The 18,855-nt window shown below is 39.2% G+C and overlaps 1 protein-coding gene across 2 annotated transcripts in view; it reads left to right on the plus strand.

Moving 5' to 3' along the window:
* The window catches only part of LOC109407532 (sex peptide receptor), a 166,650-nt gene extending 156,835 nt beyond the window's left edge, over nt 1–9,815 (plus strand). For both annotated transcript variants that reach the window (XM_062856774.1, XM_019680598.3), the window contains exon 6: nt 7,788–9,815. In XM_062856774.1, the coding sequence (XP_062712758.1) occupies nt 7,788–8,406 (619 nt within the window). In that variant the 3' untranslated portion in view covers nt 8,407–9,815. The remainder of the gene's footprint in view (nt 1–7,787) is intronic.
* The last annotated feature ends 9,040 nt before the right edge of the window (nt 9,816–18,855 follow it).

Below are 18,855 nucleotides of genomic sequence, written 5' to 3' on the forward strand. Positions count from 1 at the left end.
TTGTGGTGACCGGCTGCCACCAACATACCGTGCTTTGGAATCTCTAGGTACCTACGTTGTTGTCCGCATGGAAATACTCTCATTTCCACGTTGAATATCATCCAACGACTATACCACAAGCTGCTGGTAGCTGCACGACGACAGGGTAATAAAATGCGAGGAAATATTCCACTTTTATGCCGTGAATATTTAACTATTGCAGCACGTTAAGCTTCTTTTTTTTCGGAAAAAAACCTTTCTCCGCTCTAACGTAAATAAAATCATTTCGTCCTATGAAGTGCTATATTTTCGCATGGAATTGGAGCATGATATACTACTGAACATCGTTTGTAGCCTATGTGCAACGCAAAATGAGCAAAAACGATTGATGTAGGGTAACAATCGAAGTTTTGCACACCGTCCATCGTTGCTTTAATCAGTCTAGTCAGCTTCGCAGGAAAACCATTTTCGTCCATGATTCTCCATAGCTCTGTGTGGTTGATACTGTCGTATGCCGCTTCAAAGTCGATGAACAGGTGATGCGTTGGGACCCGGTATTCACGGAATTTCTGGAGGATTTGCCGTACGGTGAAGATCTGGTCCGTTATCGACCGGCCGTCGATGAAGCTGGCTAGATAACTTTCCACGAACTCATTCGTTTTAGATGACAGACGACGGAAGATGATCTAGGGATAGCACTTTGTAGGCAGCATTCAAAATAGTGATCACTCTGAAGTTCTCACATTCCAAATGGTCACCTTTCTTGTGAATGGGGCAGATTACCCCTTCTTTCCACTCCTCCGGTAGCTGTTCGGTTTCCCAGATCCTGACAACCAACCGGTGCAGACAGGTGCTCAACTTTTCTGGGCCCATCTTGATGAGTTCAGCTGCGATACCATCCTTTTGAGCTGCTTTGTTGGTTTAGAGCTAGTGAATGGCATCCTTAACCCGGGAGCGGTCGCGTCGTGTACTGAGTACACGCACCATGAAAAATGCACGAATGTGGTACACAACGTGAACGCGGCGCCGCTGCAGCTAGTCAAAGACGCGACCGCTCGAGGGTTAACCTTCCTCAGCGTGGGAGTTGGCTCATTGGCCATGGATCTTACCCAACACACACCTCTACAGGTCCTTCAGTAGATCGACGAGTATCCGGGTGCTCCCAATGAAGTTGAGAGATCGGCAGTACCACGTATCGAGTTTGCAATCGCTAGTCCTTTTTGTTCACTACCGTTGGTTAACGTTGGTGTCTGTTCGTATTATTTTGTTGCGGATTTTCCGTTACAACGGTTTTTACGGCTGACTCGTAAGGCCGGAGTTAATTTAATTTGCGTCGATGCTTGTTTAGTTTTTGTTTACAAAACAAAAGATGAATAAGTAATAATCACTGAATCAAAACTCAAGCATCGCGCAACAAGAATGACAATGTCGCAACCTGCATTTGTTGCAACAATTCATCCAATGCGACATAAGTTTGTCCCAACTAGGACAGAATAGGATGAAGATCGCACTCGTGGTGTTAAAGTTTTTTGCGCCTAGAATTGCAATTTTCGAGTCGGCAAACACACTGCAACGCTGTTGAAGATCTCTAGCAATACCTTTTGGAATTTTTCCAGGGATTTTTTCAGAAATCTCTCCCAGAGTTCCTCTACAGATTCCTCCAGAAATTCATCCAGTAATTCTCTCAAGAATTCTTCTAGAGATTCCTCTCAAAATTCCTTCAGGAATTCCTCCAAGATTTTATCCAAGAATTCTTCCAGGAACTTCTCCAGGAGCTTCTTTAGGAACGGATCCAGGAAATCCTCTAGGGATTTCTTCAGAAATTCTTCCTGAAAATTTCAGTGATTCCTCGTGGCATTCCTCCAGGAATTATTTCGGGGATTTCTCGAGAGATTTCTCCACAAATTTCTCCAATGATTGCCACAGGGATTCCGTCGAGGATTTCTCCAGGGATTCCTCCAGAAATTCATCTAGAATTTTTTCAGAAATGGAGAAATAATAAAAAAAGAAATCTCCCAGGATTCATCTCATCTAGAGATTCCACCAGAAACTCATTTAGTATTTTTTTCAGGAATTCTCCTAGAGATTCCTCCAAGAATTCCTTCTGGGATTTCTCAAGAAAATCCCACAGAAATACCTATAGGATTTCTTCCAGCCATTTCTCCAAAATTTTATCTAGGAATTTCTCCAGGGATTACCACCAGAAATTTCGTCAGGAATTCCTCCAGGAATTCCTGGAGATCCATCAGAAATTGTGTCAGCAATTTCTATAGGAAATCCTCCAGGATTTTTTTCAGAGATTCTTCCAGGAAATGCTCCAGGAATACCTCCAGGCATTCCTCCATGAATTCCTCCAGAGATTTCTCCAGGAATTGCTGCAGAGATTTCTCCAGGGATTTCCTACGAATTTAACCAGGGATTGCTCCAGGAAATTCTGCAGAAATTCCTCCTATGATTTTTTTTAAATAAATTTCTCCAGGAATTCCTCTGGAGACTTCTCCAGGAATTTCTTCAGGGATTTCTCCAGAAATTCTTCCAGGGATTGCTCCAAGAACTCATTCCTGCTGGGTCTCATCCCAGACTTCCTCCAGGAATTCTTCTAGGAAATACGCAAGGGATTTGTACAGAGGTTACTCCAAGCATTCCTACACAATTAAATCGCCGACCTCAGCAAACGGATTGCCGAGAATCCAACAGCCGAGAATCCGGTAATAATTTTTACTGAATCTCGGTAAAAGTTTTACCGAGCTGACGTTAGAACTTTGCCGAGATCTCGGTAAACCAACTTTTTACCGAGATCTCGGCAAAGTTCACCGAGACTCGGTAATGGTTTACCGAAATCTCGGTAAAATTTTTACCGAGAATCAGTAAATATTTTACCGAGATATCAGCTGTTGGATTCTCGGTAAACCGTTTACCGAGATCAATTTCTGAATTTAGTGTGTACAGGATTTTTGCTAGAGATTTTACCAAGAATTGTTTCAGAGATTTTTACGAAATTCCGGAAGGGTTGTTCTCCAAGAATTCCTCCAAGGATTCTTTCAGAAGTTGCTCAGTTTCCTCAAGGAATTCCTCAAGAGATTTCTGTAGAAATTTGTCTAGGAATTCCGCCCAGAATTTCTTCGAAATCCTCCAAAGAATCCTCCTAAAGTTTAACCAGGATTTATTCTAGGAATTTCTCAAAAGATTTCTTCAGAACTTCCTCTCAGGTTCCCTTTAAAAGTTCATTCAGGAGTTCCTTCAGAAATTTTCAGAAATTCTTCTATCACCTGTTCCAGGGATGTATTTTTTTTTTGGATTACTTAAAGAATTGCTTGAGGAATTCCTCCAGCAAATAGTATTGGAATATAATTTGAAAAGGATGCAAACAGGAACCAAGCAATTATCCAGGAATTCTCGCAGGAACACCTCCAGCAGTTTCTTCAGAAGTTTACTCAGAGATTCGATTCTTACAATAAGCGAGACAATAAGTCCTCCATTTTTTTTAATCTCCGGACGGGTTCCCATTATGTTCAATTGAAAAAAAAAATTTGAAGGAAACCATGAAGAAAACTATGGATTAGTCCTCAAAAAAGTTCGTAATTTCCCAAAGAGTTCAGCTTCAAAGATTCCTCAAGCAAATCCCACAGGAATACCTATAGGAATTCTAGCAGCCATTCCTCCAGGATTTTATCCAGGAATTTCTCATGGAATTCCTCAGGAATTCATCCAGCAATTACCCTAGAAACTTTGTCAGGAATTCCTCCAGGAATTGATCCAGGAATTCCTGGAGATCCATCAGAAATTATGTCAGCAATTTCTACAGGAAATCCTCCAGAAATTTCTTCAGAGGTTCTTCCAGGAAATACTCCAGGAATACCTCCAGGCATTCCTCTATGACTTCCTCCAGAGATTTCTCCAGAAATTGCTGCAGGGATTTCTTCACTAATTCAACCAGGGATTTTCTCAGGGATTCCTCCAGGAAATCCTCCAGAAATTCCTCCTACGATTTCTTTAAGAAATTTCTCCAGGAATACATCACAGAATTCCTCTGGAGATTTCTCCAGGAATTCCTCCAGGGATTTCTCCAGGAATTCTTCCAGGGATTGCTCCAAGAACTCATCCAGGAATTTCTCCAGGGATTCCTGCTGGGTCTCATTCCAGACTTCCCCCAGGAATTCTTCTAGGAAATACGCAAGAGATTTGTACAGAAGTTACTCCAAGTATTCCTCCAGGATTATTGCTAGAGATTTTTCCAGGAATTGTTTCAGGGACTTTTTACGAAATTCCGGAAGGGTTGTTCTCCAAGAATTCCTCCAAGGATTCTTCCAGAAGTTTCTCAGTTTCCTCAAGGAATTTCTGTAGATTTTTTTCTAGGGATTCCTCCCAGAATTTCTTCAAAATCCTGCAAAGAATCCTCCTGAAATTTAACTAGGATTTATTCTAGCAATTTCTCAAGAGATTTCTTCAGAACTTCCTCTCAGGTTCTCTTCAAAAGCTCATTCAGGAGTTCCTTCAGAAATTTTCAGAAATTCTTCTATCGTCTGTTCCAGGGATGTATCTTTTGGATTACATAAAGAATTGCTGGAGGAATTCCTCCAGCAAATAGTATTGGAATATAATATGAAAAGGATGCAAACAGGAACCAAGCAATTATCGAAGAATTCTTGTAGGAACGCCTCCAGCAGATTCTTTAGAAGATTACTTAGAGATTCCATTCTTAAAATAAGCGAGACAATAAGTATTCCTTTTTTTTTAATCTCCGGACGGGTTCCCATTAAGTTCTATTAAAAAATATGTTGAAGGAAACCATGAAGAAAATTATAGATTAGCACCACGTTAACTTGTGTAGAACAGACGAGCTTTTTTTAACAATACACCAAACTGCTGAACGGTTGGTTAAATCACGTTAAATGTTATAGATGTTTATCAAAAGTAAAATACAATAAAAACGGGTAAAAACCTTTAAATAGAAAAAAAAATTAATATAAATGAATTTACATTAAAAACTATGAATTTTAAACGTTTAAAAACACATAAAAGGGGTACAAACTAAGCAGATTAAATTGCTGCGTAAGCCATGATTTTCTGCCAGTGTTTGGACGAAAAAGTGATCAGTGAACCACTCGGCAGTTTTTCTTCCCTTCTGTTGGTTCTGTTTCAATTACCAAGCGGTGTATGTTCTCTCGTCGAGTCGCATGGTTCACGAAGGAACACAAAGAGGATACTCCGATATAAACAAGCTGCGGCGATGAGCGGGCATCGCTAAGTGTAACACTTACCGATGCTCGCTCATCGTTGGCTTGGGGCAACTGTGAATAATCGTTATTTTCATAAGTATTTAATGCGTTTTCGCTTTAAAAACGTGAAATACTATTTAATTTAACTGTATTCATGACGTTGCAGGTTGTGTAGTCACAATAAAAAAAGAATTATGGCAATAAAATATTCTTACCGAATGCATGCATCGCTTTCATTAGCGTCATCGAGCATCTTCTCTCTTGATTGCGCTCTCGTATCGAACCGGGCAAGAGAATGAACAGCATTTCGGGGAGCGTTCCCGAGCATGTTGGTTCATGAAATGTTACATTCGCGAATGTATCACTTGCTGAGCATGGACTATTCAGTGGTTCGCGATAAAAATCCACACACTGTTTTCTGCTTATTTGAAATGTTTCATGATTTTGCGAATGAAATAGTCAAAGATTGCCTTGGTGATCGCCACCTTTAATCAGTTGAATCGGTTTACCCTGTTTAATAAATCCTCCTTAAGTTAATAAAAAATAAGCCCCTGCAAAATATTTCTAAGGATGTTTCAAAATATTAGCCTTTCTGGCATAAATACTGCTTTTTACATTTTTCTGTCTATTTACTGGTCAAAATCTTTCTCGGAAGGGATTCTCAACGAATTCCTCCACGATTTCCAATCAAGATATGCTGTGTACACAGAAAGAAATTCTGAAAACTACACGTGACGTACACAGATCGAAAAAAGAGTGTAAAATTCTGTGACATATGATGCTATGCACATGTTTGGAGCGTGGGATATCACAGAAGTTTACATGACATCTATCTATATCTATATATATAAAAATGTAATGGCATACGTGGGACCGCGCATAACTTGCAAACGGAGGGCCCGATTTGGGTCGTCTTAGTTTTGTTCTGTTAGTTTTCACCCAAGGAAGGTTTATGAGGCAAAAACATGGGATAATTAAGAGTTTTTGAAAATCGAGTTTTCGTACATTTTGAACGGGGACTTGGGCGCTTGGCTAGGGGCTTGAAACGTCAAAAAACGCAGTAGGCAAGACAAAGTTTGCCGGGTACAGCTAGTATCATGTAAAAGTAATAAAATGTCATGTAAACTACCATTATATGTCATGTAATTCCGCATGACTCTGAGTTTTTACATGACATATAACACAAATTTACATGATATATCATGTAAATTATCATAACACTAAGTTTACATGACTTAAATGAAGTTTATATGACGTGTAAATCTCATTATTTTTATCTGTGTAAATATTAGAACGCTTAAATTTCCATTTCATTTGATTTTACAAAGAAGAATGTATTGCACGCAAAGTTGTAAGCAAGTTCCATACTGCAAATATCCTGTAATTTTACAATCCGATGGAGATTTGAGTTGAAGGCGATGGAGGTCATTTAGTTACAGCGAACTCGATGCAACAATTTTGAACTGTGTATCTTTGTCTATCTTTTGGAAAATACAAGTTTCTGAAAATCAAATCGAATCTGTTGCGGGGAATCCTGGACGGAGCTTTCCACGTATCCCGCAGCCTGAGATTTAATGCTGCTTGCATTCGATCTGATATAACCTTTTCGAATTTACCAAGGACAATAATGACAATGTCATCCGCAAATTACATTGCATACTTCCTTGATCCTTGATGCTGTAATTTTCCAAGAAGGTCATCAACAATCAGGGACCAGAGGAGAGGAGAAATAACTCCTCCTTGGGCATAGCCCTGACCAGCTGTAACCTTTTGAACTGAATTCTTAGGAAATGCTGATATTTCTCTTCTTGAAAGCATCACTTCAATCCAAATGATTATGTTCCTAGAAAAAGTCATGACCCTTTCAATCGATGCAAAGCTAGCGTTGTTGAACGCGCCTTCTAAGTCAAGTATTGCTACCAAAAGTATTTCTTTTTGTTCAAATGTTTTTTTTTTCAATTCTAGTAACTTATGAAGTGCCGATATTGTCGATTTACCAATTTGGTAGGCAAATTGAGCTCTGTCTAATGATTTATCTTGGATTGGAGTACGTTCGATTTAATATACTCATCTTTAATTTTTTTTCATCAGTTTTGGGAAGATCGATGTAAGACTTATTGGCCTATACGATTTCGAGGACATTTAACCTTTTTTTTATCTTATGTATGAACACTACTCAAACTTGTCTTACAAGCTCCTTTGCGGATTTTGAACTGATTCCTGCGTTTTCGACGCCATTCAGGTGCTCATCGAAGTGCTGCTTCCACCTTTCGACCACCTCACGTTCGTCCGTCAAGAGGCTCCCACCTTTATCCATGCATATTTTGACTCATGGCACGAAGCCGTTGCTATACAATGTTTATTGTTATTTTTATAGGTTTAATGCTAGTTTAAAAAAACATTAACCCTTTTTATCATTCATTTTGCCATTACGCTCTATCAGGGTCTAATAGGTTCCAAGAAAATCATTACACATCTACCTTCTCCACGAGTGTACAATTGCTTCAATCTGTCTGCCAGCAGGAGTTTCCCCAACAACCCTAAAAGCACTGTATATTGAAAATAATGTTTCCTCTTCCATTATTTCAGATCGTACAGCCTGGTGACAATCGAATGGAACGGCCATTCAACGGATGTTTGCCACACCGAGACCTCAAGCTGGGTGCACGACTACGTAGGCGAAGACGTGTACTATACCTTCTATTTTTCGTTCCGGATATTGTTCGTGCATCTGATACCGTGCGGGAGTTTGGTTGCACTGAACGTGCTGCTGTTCAAGGCAATGCGCCAAGCCCAGCAGAAACGTGAACGCCTCTTCAAAGACACCGCCAAAAAGCGCGAATGCAAGCGGGTCCGGGACTCCAACTGCACCACACTTATGTTGATAGTTGTGGTAACAGTTTTCCTCGTCGTGGAAATACCGCTCGCTGTGATTACGGCCTTACACATCATCTCCTCGCTTATTTATGAGTTCCTCGACTACTACATAGCGAACCTGTTCATCCTGTTTGCAAACTTTTTCCTCATCGTTAGCTATCCAATCAATTTTGCAATCTACTGCGGGATGTCGCGTCAGTTCCGCGAAACGTTCAAGGAAATTTTCGTCAAATCGAGCAAACAAATACCCGGTGGCAAAAAGGACGTTGGCTCTTCGCGATATTCGTTGGTCAATGGACCACGGACTTTTACTAATGAAACGGTGCTGTAATAGAAGAGCATGTGTATCACGACACATTAAAATCATAAAATGTTGGAAGGATGCATTGTTGTAAAAATAGTATCAATTTCGAAATCCAATTTTAAAGAAATAGTTCATTTTCCCTCCTTGAATGTTATTTTTCGAGATATCACAATCAGGGAAATGGAAAAGCTATTATTATCAATTACGTCTGAGAGACGCACCATATGGCGACCATTGTCTAAATCGCGAACCGAGATGGAAAACAAATTTCAAGACGGAAAAGCTGACACTAAGTACAACTGTTACCCACCAATCATCATTGAGAGTCAAATACGTCCCCCGAAAATCTATCGATTGTCAACAAGTGAAGAAGATCATACGGAAACGAGCCACGTCACGTCTTTCGTCAATGTTCTTGGTGAACTTACCTTACAGCATGACGAAGCTGAAAAGAGATAAAACGTAGAATTAACAGTCGTTAGTGAATGAAAAGTAATCTCATTTGAATAGGAAATTCCGAGCCCAATTTTCTAATTCAAATGACGACCCAATGATGCGTAATAGCGGTAATAGCACCATAATAAAAGAGATAAGGGAGCAATTCACAATAAAGCTATTTTTCCAACTCGCGTAAAAACAAGCAACGTGAATCAAATGAACCGTGATTTTTCTTACGAATGTGTAATATTCTAATACAGTAGAGCATATTATTTTATTTATCATCGTAATATCAGTTCACACTCATCGATGACGACCAAATGTTAATGCATTAAAACTGATTACACCATAACACATTTTGGTTGTTGAATTATCAAGAGAGAGAACCGAGATCCAAGCTGTATGTGCATACTAGAGACAAACAACGTAACTGTGAAAGCAAGGAGACAGACATAAAAAAAACAGCTCTAGAATCATGCTACAAACCAAATTTATTTGAAAAGCGCCTCCTTCCAGCCCCAAAAGCTGAACATACCACAAAAACAAACTGGGAAGAAAAATCAACAACCGAAAAGCATCGAGAAAGGAATCTTTTGCAGGCACGAGAATGCATAACATTCCCCATGCTTTTCAGGCCACGCTTTTTGAATTGCTAGCAAACAACACAACACAACAAATCGGGACGGGAAACGAAGGATGGATGAACTAATAGTCAGTTATAGTATATATATTGTAGTTATGTAGCTGATGAGATTATTGAATTTTATTTTAACCACCGATTACGGAACGGAATATTTTAGCTAAAACATAAAACTAACAAATTCACCAGATTTAAGAAAAACCATAATATAAAAAAAAAATTCAACAAATTCGGACTGTATCATTAAGTTTCATTACTAAATCGGAATGTGCGATGGAATTTTTGAAAGTAGTAAATGTTGAATTGTGGAAGAGAAAATCAAATTAAAATTTCTATCTTGTTTTGTACTTGATCTTGATTTTGGTGTTTTACTACTCTCATTGTGAAATCCTAAACAACTGTTTATTTATGTTGCACAAACATTCGAATTAAACAATACAATGTTTCTATAGTATCATCCAGTTTGTTTATATTTACATTGGTCTTTATTCTAGTCATAGAAGTCTTAAGCACTCCTTTTTTTTTTTAGAGTCATCAGAGTTGTTTTCACCAAGAAACAACTCTCTATAAATTCCTCGTGTAATGTCACCTGCTGTTCCAGCAAGAAACAATTCTTGTACTTAAGAAGCTGATCTGCAACTACTTCCGATGTGAAGGGAGCGCATAGACATTTTCGCTTTTTTGTTGTAATTATATTATATGTAATACTAGCTGACCCGGCAAACTTTGTATTGCCCCATTTTAATTGTGGATCTTTCACTACACTTAAAATTGGTTTAGTTCTGATGGTTTTTAACATCTTCTGTTCCGGAAGAATCTTTAGTGGAATCCCTGAAGGTTTTTCTTGTTAAATTCTTCTTGGCATTACTGGGAAATTATCGGTAAATCCTGGTGAAATTACTGGAGGAATCCCTTGAACCAATTTCTGGAGAAATCGCTGGAGGAATCCCTGAATTTTTGGAATAATGTGTGTATAAACTCCGGAAGGATGATTTCCTGGAGGATTTCCTGGATAAATTGCCGTTGTAATTTCTGAACGAATTATTGGATTAATTTCTGCAAGAATTCCTGAGGTAATTTCCGCAGGAGTTCCTGGGATAATTCCTGGTGGAATTTTTATAGGTATTCCTGGAAGAGTCCCAGAACCAAATCCTAAAAAAATGCCTGGAGGAATCCCTATGAAAATCCCTGGGGGAACTCCCGGAGAAATGCCTACAGGAATTCCAAGAGCGGTCCCTAGAGGATTCCCAAGAGAAGCTCTTGAAGGAATGCCTGGACACATGCTTGTGCGAATTCCTCGATGAATTTCTAGAGAAATTCCTTGAGTAATCTTCAGAGGAACTCCTGGAGGAACTTCTCGAGGATTTTCTTGAACAATCGCTGGAAAACTTTTAGATAGAATCCCTGGAGGAATCCTTTAAACAGTTTCTGGAGAAATTCCTCGAGGAATCCCTTATAGAATTTCTACAGGAATTTCATGAGGTATTTCTAGAAAATACCTGGAGGAATCACTGCAGAAATTCCATTATATATATTATATATAAATTACATATAAATAAACATAAACTGCTTTTGCAACCAATGCCTTCTCATAAAGCTGTGGACCGTATCTCATCTCTCCCGAGATCAGAACTAAACCAATTTAAAGTGTCGTAGTGAAAGATCCACAATTAAAATGGGGCAATACAAAGTTTGCCGGGTCAGCTAGTCTATATATATAAATGCAGTGGCATACGTGGGACCGCGAATAACATGCAAACAGGTGGTCCGATTTGGGTCATCTGAGTTTTGTTTTGTTAGTTTTCACCCAAATAGAAAGATTAAATCCTCCTCTTTTGTTTAATGTATGTGAATTGCGTAAGATGAATGATATACGATGCACAGCTCTGTGAGAAATAATTGGTTGTAAAAGCAGTTACGCCCTTTTGAAATGTTGATGCCGAATTGGAGAAATTATCGAAGGAATTCCTGAAGGAATCTCTGAAAGAATCTTTAGAGTAATCCAAAAAGGAATTTCTGGTAAATAGGGCCTGTCCATAAACTACGTAGACTCTTAGGGGGGGACGGGGGGGTCTGGCCAAAGTCTACGCTCCATACAAATTTCGAAAATTTTGTATGAACAAAAGTCTACGAGGGGGGAGGGGGGGTCTGAGATGACCGAAAAAAAGTCTACGTAGTTTATGGACAGCGCCATACCTGGACCAATTCCTGAAGGATTTCCTGGAGGAAATTCTGGTGGTATTCCTGGAGAAATCTCTGGAGAAATCCTTGGAGGAATACCTGGAGGAGAAATTTCTGGGAAAATTCCTCAAGGAAACCCTGAAAGAATTCCCGGAGGAATCTATGGAAGAACTTCTGGAGGAATTACTGAAGAAATTCTCGAAACAATTTCAAAAAGGAATCCCTGAAGGATTTTTTGGATCAATTCCTGGGGCAATTCTTGGAGAACTTCCAGGAAGAATCCCTGGAGGAATTCTTGAACAAATCCCTGAAAGAATTCCTGGAGAAGTTCCTGGATGAACCCCTGGTGGAATCTTTAGAGGAATTGGTCGAAGTATATCTAGAGGAATACCTGGAGGAATTTCTAGAGAAATCTCTGGCGGACTTTATAGAGGAACTCCTGGACAAATCCCTGTAGGATGTTTTAGACGAATCCTTGAAGGAATTCACAGAGGAATCCTGAAACAACTCCTGAAGGAATTTCTGGAGGAATCCCAAGAAGAGTGCTTGGAGTTATTTTTAAAATAATCCCAAAAGCTGTTCCAGAAAAAATCACAGAAGGAATTCCCGGGTAAATTTCCGAAAAACCTCATGAGGAATTCCTTAGGGAATCACAGGAGAGTTTTCTAAGCTGTGTTGATATTGCCAATGACAGAAGACGCCTACATCCGCTATCGACCCCTAATAAAGCCGCTGGAACGATTCCGATGCCATTCCGGACCAACGCACATCCCCGAGCAGCCTTGCTGCTACAATCCTGCCCCACGGTAGAGCTATCGCAACCGTGCGTAACCGTGTGGGCCAACGCCGAAGGAGTAGAGTATTGGGTACCAAAACCGATCGCTTCCTTGCTGCTGCTAGCTTGTACGGGTTAGTACTTGGCAGGCAGCTAGTTACAAACGTACAGTATGGTCCATTGGTCCTCCAACCGGACCTCCTCTAGGGCCGGGCGAGTTCCGTAGTAAAAAAAAAACCTGCAGCGTGAACACTACAAATTTGACATTTGTTGAGCAATGGCATCTTAGCAACGCACTCTAGATTGCTGTCCCGATAAACGTCGTACTGCCTGACTACTGCGTTTTTAGACATGTTGCTCCATAGGGACGTCCCCCGCAAAGTCACCTGTATGGGAGCCCCCCGTTCCAGAAACCTGAGAAGTCTCACACAAAGCTAAGAACCTTCCCCGGCCCTAACAGCACCCACACACAAAATTTCACACCGATCGGTTCAGTAGTTTCCGAATGCATAGCGGTATGGTATGGAAGAAGTAATATAGTGATTTTATATTTTTTTTGAGGTAGATGAAAATAGTTTCAGATAGTTTGTCCCAGTTTGCTTTGGTTTGAAAACCTCCTGATGACGAAGAGAGTAAATCTGCCGAAAGTACCAAAATCAACCTGTAACAGATTTTTTAATTCTTTTCGATCCTACAAGAATTTAGTATGAATATATTTTCCAGGCATTTAGATATTTCTGATAAGGATTTGTGCTCAAAATTTGATTGCGATAACATGCATTGGGATTGTAATAAAGTATATATATAGGTAAATATCATCTTGCATCGACTTTTCGAACCCTCTATGCAAAATACCCTCTTCGAATGAGTGTATTCAGTATTGAACCTTTTAATTCTGCCCTCTATAGGGTGGCATAAAGGGCGGAATTAAAAGGTACAAAACTGATTACAGTTCTTTGAAGGTAAATATCAATTTATTTCTCTGTCTTTATTCGATCCCGATGGTTATTGTTCTAGATTTTTTCTCGATTTGTCAATATACTATTTTTACAGGTTACTGTATCTGGTTTCCAAAGTGCAAATTAATCTGAGAAGGTGAAATTAAAACTGTTTGGTGAAGGTTTTTCCTAGTTACGAAAGTTTAAAAATTGATTCCTTATTTAGATCTCTAAATTCTTCAACAAATTACAGTTCATTCTGGTCATCTCGATATATCGAGATAGGATGGTCCTTCAACATACAACGAATCAACTGTTATTTGTTTAAATATTTATTTGATTGGCTTCTCAAGACATATTTGACACTTTGGGATACCTTTTAAGTCGAAAAGAAGTTCAGCTTGTATCGACCGAATAGCTTTTTTCGTACTGGAGAGATTTTTACGAAAATAACCACGGAATCTCTCGGGGGTGGCGGCATGTTGGTATGGAGAGGGTTCTGTCGACTCGAATGGACGGGTATTCAGAGATGTGCCGAGCTTCTGAACCTGAAAAATATATACTATCGTTTATTGCAGCAACGCCGTTAAGGTGAATATATAACGAAGCCACACCTCAAATTTTCAAGAGCACAAATCTGAGGAACCAAAAGACGGATTGCGCTGAAAAGTTGATCGATTGGTGACCCGCTGGTGGTGACCAATCGATCAACTTTTCAGCGCAAGCCAACCCTCGGTTCTTGAGGTTTGTGCTTTTGAAAATTCGATGTTTGGCTTCGTTATATATTCACCTTAAAAAAATTAGACAACGTTTTATCAAGATCATGAATACACTTGTTCACACGGTTCAAGCAACTATGACTTAGTTTCGTGTAAATAAAATAAATAAAATAAGCCGTACGGATGTTTTCCAAATCTAAACCGTGTAGTTGTTTGAACGTGGAATAAAATCAATTAAAAGTTTATTAAAAGTATCCTGGATAGACTGTTTGAGCATATAAAGAACAAAAGAGAGACTACTCATTATTGATAATGTTGAATATTTTGTGTAGCTTAAATTAACTAGAATGAATTCTCGCTTGGATCTAAGGACTGTTCATTTTATAAAGAGGACACCTTATTTGTGTGATATCTTTTTTATTTTTCAATAAAATCATTATCGGTTTTTTGCATAAATTTCCATAGCTATTCTACAGTGTAGGAAAAATATAACATTATACAAATTGTCCTTAGTTATGGAACTGAAGCGGTTTTCGTTGAAACTCAATAAAACCTCATTTCTCAAAATTCTACACAACTTTCCACATACATAACTTTAAAATTTCCATGTTAAGTCCAGTGATGCAATAACACTACGGAATCAGTTCAAAATTTGTCCAGTATAGAAGAGAATCGCATTCTAAATGATACCGAAGAAAAATATGCTTTAAAGTACATTCTTCATCATAAATTTAAGGACAAGGTATTTGGAGTACATTGCTCAAAATTTCTAGAGCACCGTTTTTTAGAACCGTTGAACGGATTTGGATTAAAATGCATCACGCTATTGACAACCACGGAACAATTAGCGTGATGCATTTTCATCCAAATCCGTTCAACGGTTCTAAAAAACGGTGCTCTGGAAATTTTGAGCTATGTACTCCAAATACCTTGTCCTTAATACTTAATGATGGCCATAATGAAAAATGGCATACACACTTAGAAATTCTTAAATTTGCACGAAACGGAATCACCAAAGAACGTAAACGTTCTCAAGACTGAATCACAAATTGGACTCAATTTTACGCGCATCATGTAAGTGCTGGTTGGTTGCGTTAGATGTCAACATATTCGGTTCACCAGAAACGTAGAATCAGTATCACGTACATCAGCCATCATCTAACTTGGTGAAATAGCCGAGAGGTAAGAGACGTGGCTCACGATCAGCAGATCCGATGTTCGAATCCATGAGGAGCGGAGCGGTCAGGCTAAGGCCGGGGTGGCCTCTGCTGTACATAGTAGCCGCCTCCATTCCACTCGGTCCATGGCTGTTTGTCTCCAGTTCCGCACTCTGCGTAGGGTCCGCAGATCGTCCTCCACTTGGTCGACCCACCTAGCTCGCTGCGCTCCACGTCTTCTTGTACCGGTCGGATGACTCTCGAGAACCATTTTAGTCGGGTTGCTATCCGACATCCTGATGACGTGACCCGCCCACCGTAGCCTCCCGATTTTCGCGGTATGGACGATGGTTGGTTCTCTCAGCAGCTGATGCAGCTCGTGGTTCATTCGCCTTCTCCAAGTCCCGTCTTCCATCTGCACTCCGCCGTAGATGGTACGCAACACCTTCCGTTCGAAAACTCCAAGGGCGCGTTGGTCCTCTGCACGTAGGGTCCATGTTTCGTGCCCATAGAGGACGACCGGTCTAATCAACGTTTTGTAGATAGTTAACTTCGTGTTACGGCGAGCTTTATTCGATCGTAGAGTTCTGCGGAGTCCAAAGTAGGCACGATTTCCTGCCACAATGCGCCTCTGAATTTCTCTGCTGGTGTCGTTGTCGTCGGTCACCAGTGAGCCCAAGTACACGAATTCTTCAACCGCCTCGATTTCATCACCGTCGATATGAATTCGGGGTGGCGGGCGCGGTGATTCCTCCCTGGAGCCCTTTGCCATCATGTACTTTGTCTTCGACACATTAATGACTAATCCGATTCGCCTGGCTTCACTCTTTAGTCGGATGTACGTTTCCGCCATCGTCTCAAATTTACGAGCAATAATATCAATATCATCGGCGAAACCAAGCAGCTGAACGGACCTCGTGAAAATCGTCCCACATGTTCGAATCCATGCATGGTATTATTTTACTTTTCTGTTTTTCCTGTCAAATCGGTTCTAGCGATTGCTAGACGCTAAGAAAAAAAAGTTTTATTTCGGGGTGTTTTGAAAGACGTAAATTTACATGTTTCAACCTCTAAATTTGTGTTTCTGAAGATGCTCGTATATGTCAGGTTCAGGACACTTAAAATTACATGATATTTTCCAGGTGTGTACTTTTTACTCCATAAATGCAAGTTTTTGATTCTAGAGAAGCTTATTATTATTTATTTTCAGCAAGGTCTGACCCTATGTAATTATATACCTTACTAGCTGTACCCGGCAAACTTTGTCTTGCCTACTGCGTTTTTGACGTTTCAAGTTTCTATCCAAGACCAAGCCCCCGGTCACAAAATGTATGGATGATTGATTTTCACAAACTCTCATTTCTCCATGTTTTTTGCCCCATAAACCTTCCTTGGATGAAAACTAACAGAACAAAACTCAGACGACCCAAATCGGACCATCCGTTCGCAAGTTATGCGCGGTCCCACGTATGCCACTACATTTTTATATATATAGATTTGAAAATAACTACATGTTAATTTTTATTTTCGACATCATTGTTACGTTGTATTTGCAATAGAGTACATCGTTATTTAGAAGAACCTTCATGAAACGAAGCGATTTTATCTCCGGTAACTGCCATGAAGCACAGTAACCAAGCCAACAATGCTATCAAGAAGCGGTTTTCTGCATTTGAATTTGCATTATTAGTACTTTCGACTAGATCCATTGAAAACATTCAAAATTTGATATTTTTATACATTTTTGTTTAACAAATAAATTTTATTCTGAAAATCGAGTCCAATTTGTAACTTTAATATCTCAACAACCATTATTCCGATTAGGTTTATATTTTGCCAGAATATGTATCACTCAAACTGCTGCAGCATGGCTAACACTTTTTTGCAATTAAAAACGATACACCGATGTTTTACAGAAATTTTGTGTTTATCTTTAGTTTTTGGGAATTGAAAAATTGATCTCTCAAAACACTTTGCCACATTTCTATGAAGTTCAATCATTTTAAACCAATTTATTTATGGTTATTATCTACTAATATAATGTACTAAACAACTTACCAAGGCTGCTCAAATTTGAACTACGCGTTTTCTTTTTATAGCCTTGCAAAGTTGTCCTCTTTATAAAATGAACAGTCCTTATTGTTATGAAACAAGGGAATTTATATTAGAGTTTTGTGGGCTTCGTGGCCGTGCGGTTAGCGGCGTCAGTCGTTTAGGCGTATTGTGAGTGCCACGGAGTGAGGGTTTGATTCCCGCTTCAGCCGGAGGAAACTTTTTGTCAAACGAAAAATCCTCCACTGGTCTACTGGGTGTTCCGTGTTGTCCGTTGCCTAATGTTAGTGAATTGTTCAGTCTGTGCAACCTCTGGTTGAAGACGGTGTAGTGTCTTTTTTATATCAGATGCCGAGAACACATGAAATATCGAAATCTAATTTTTATCATGTCTACTCTAAATAATGAATAAAACAGGAGAACAATTGAATTTTACAAGGTGATTCCACGAACGAACGTTCGGTTCATTCTCGTTCGTCCCTTCCTTTTCCCTCTCATGCGAATTTTGACATTTTCCGGTGGTTTGTTTTGTTTCCCATTCGTTGCAGTTGAACGGTGTTATTTTTTTTTTTTTTTTTGAGAGAATATAGAGGTTAAATTTCGATGCAAAACTCTATATGATTCGAATTCATTATACCTATATATCCGAGTATCCAAAAATATTGTTTGGATTCATAGTTATGAAACATAGTGTATTATGATACAGATACATCTCGATATTGAAGAGCCCATCGAGATAGGGAGAGATCGAACTCAAGAATCAATTTGTAATGCACACTAGATTGAAAAATCGTTCGTAACTAGGAAAAACCGGCAACAAACAGATGTCAGATGTCAGAAACGAGATCTAGCAACCTGTAAAAACGGTCATATCGACATATGGAGAAAAAATCTAGAACAAAAATAAACGAGATCGCATCCAGATAGAGAGATATCGAGATAAGATATCGATATGTAGAAAGGTAAAATGTATGCAGAATGAAGGGACCGACCATCGAGATAGGGAGGGATATCGAGATGTACAGGGGATAGACAAAATGATCGGGACAGGCAAAATTTTCACTTTTCAAAAAATGTTCAACTAGCTGTAACTTTTCGAAACGTGCATCAAATATTCTCAAATTTTCACTGTAAGTTGATCAACTAGTTGTGTATTAGTGAACAAAATTTGGAAAAGATCGGGCTATTCTGCACGAAGTTATAACAATTCTAGAAAAAGGTATAATTATCCGATAGCCAATTTTGAGCTGTTATATCTCCGGATTCAATGAACCGAATGCAATGAAATTTTGACCATTTATGACTTATATAATGTGCTTTGAAAAACTTTCGACACAACTTAAAATTCTTAACACGGAAGAAAATTATTACGATTAGTTTACTTTTCTAATAAAACACCAAATTTCCTAAAACTTCAACATCGTTTCAAAATTTAAGATGCTTATTAAAGTTCATTTGAACTCCCTCTAGTTGTCTTGAATATGAATATGTTTTAAAGGGCCCATATAGCCGAGGCGGTAAGCGCACGGGTATTCAGCATAACCATGCTGAGGGTGACGGGTTCGATTCCAGGTCA

The sequence above is a fragment of the Aedes albopictus genome, chromosome 3 (genome assembly GCF_035046485.1).
Source record: "Aedes albopictus strain Foshan chromosome 3, AalbF5, whole genome shotgun sequence".
In the NCBI taxonomy this organism is placed as follows: Eukaryota; Metazoa; Arthropoda; class Insecta; order Diptera; family Culicidae; genus Aedes; species Aedes albopictus.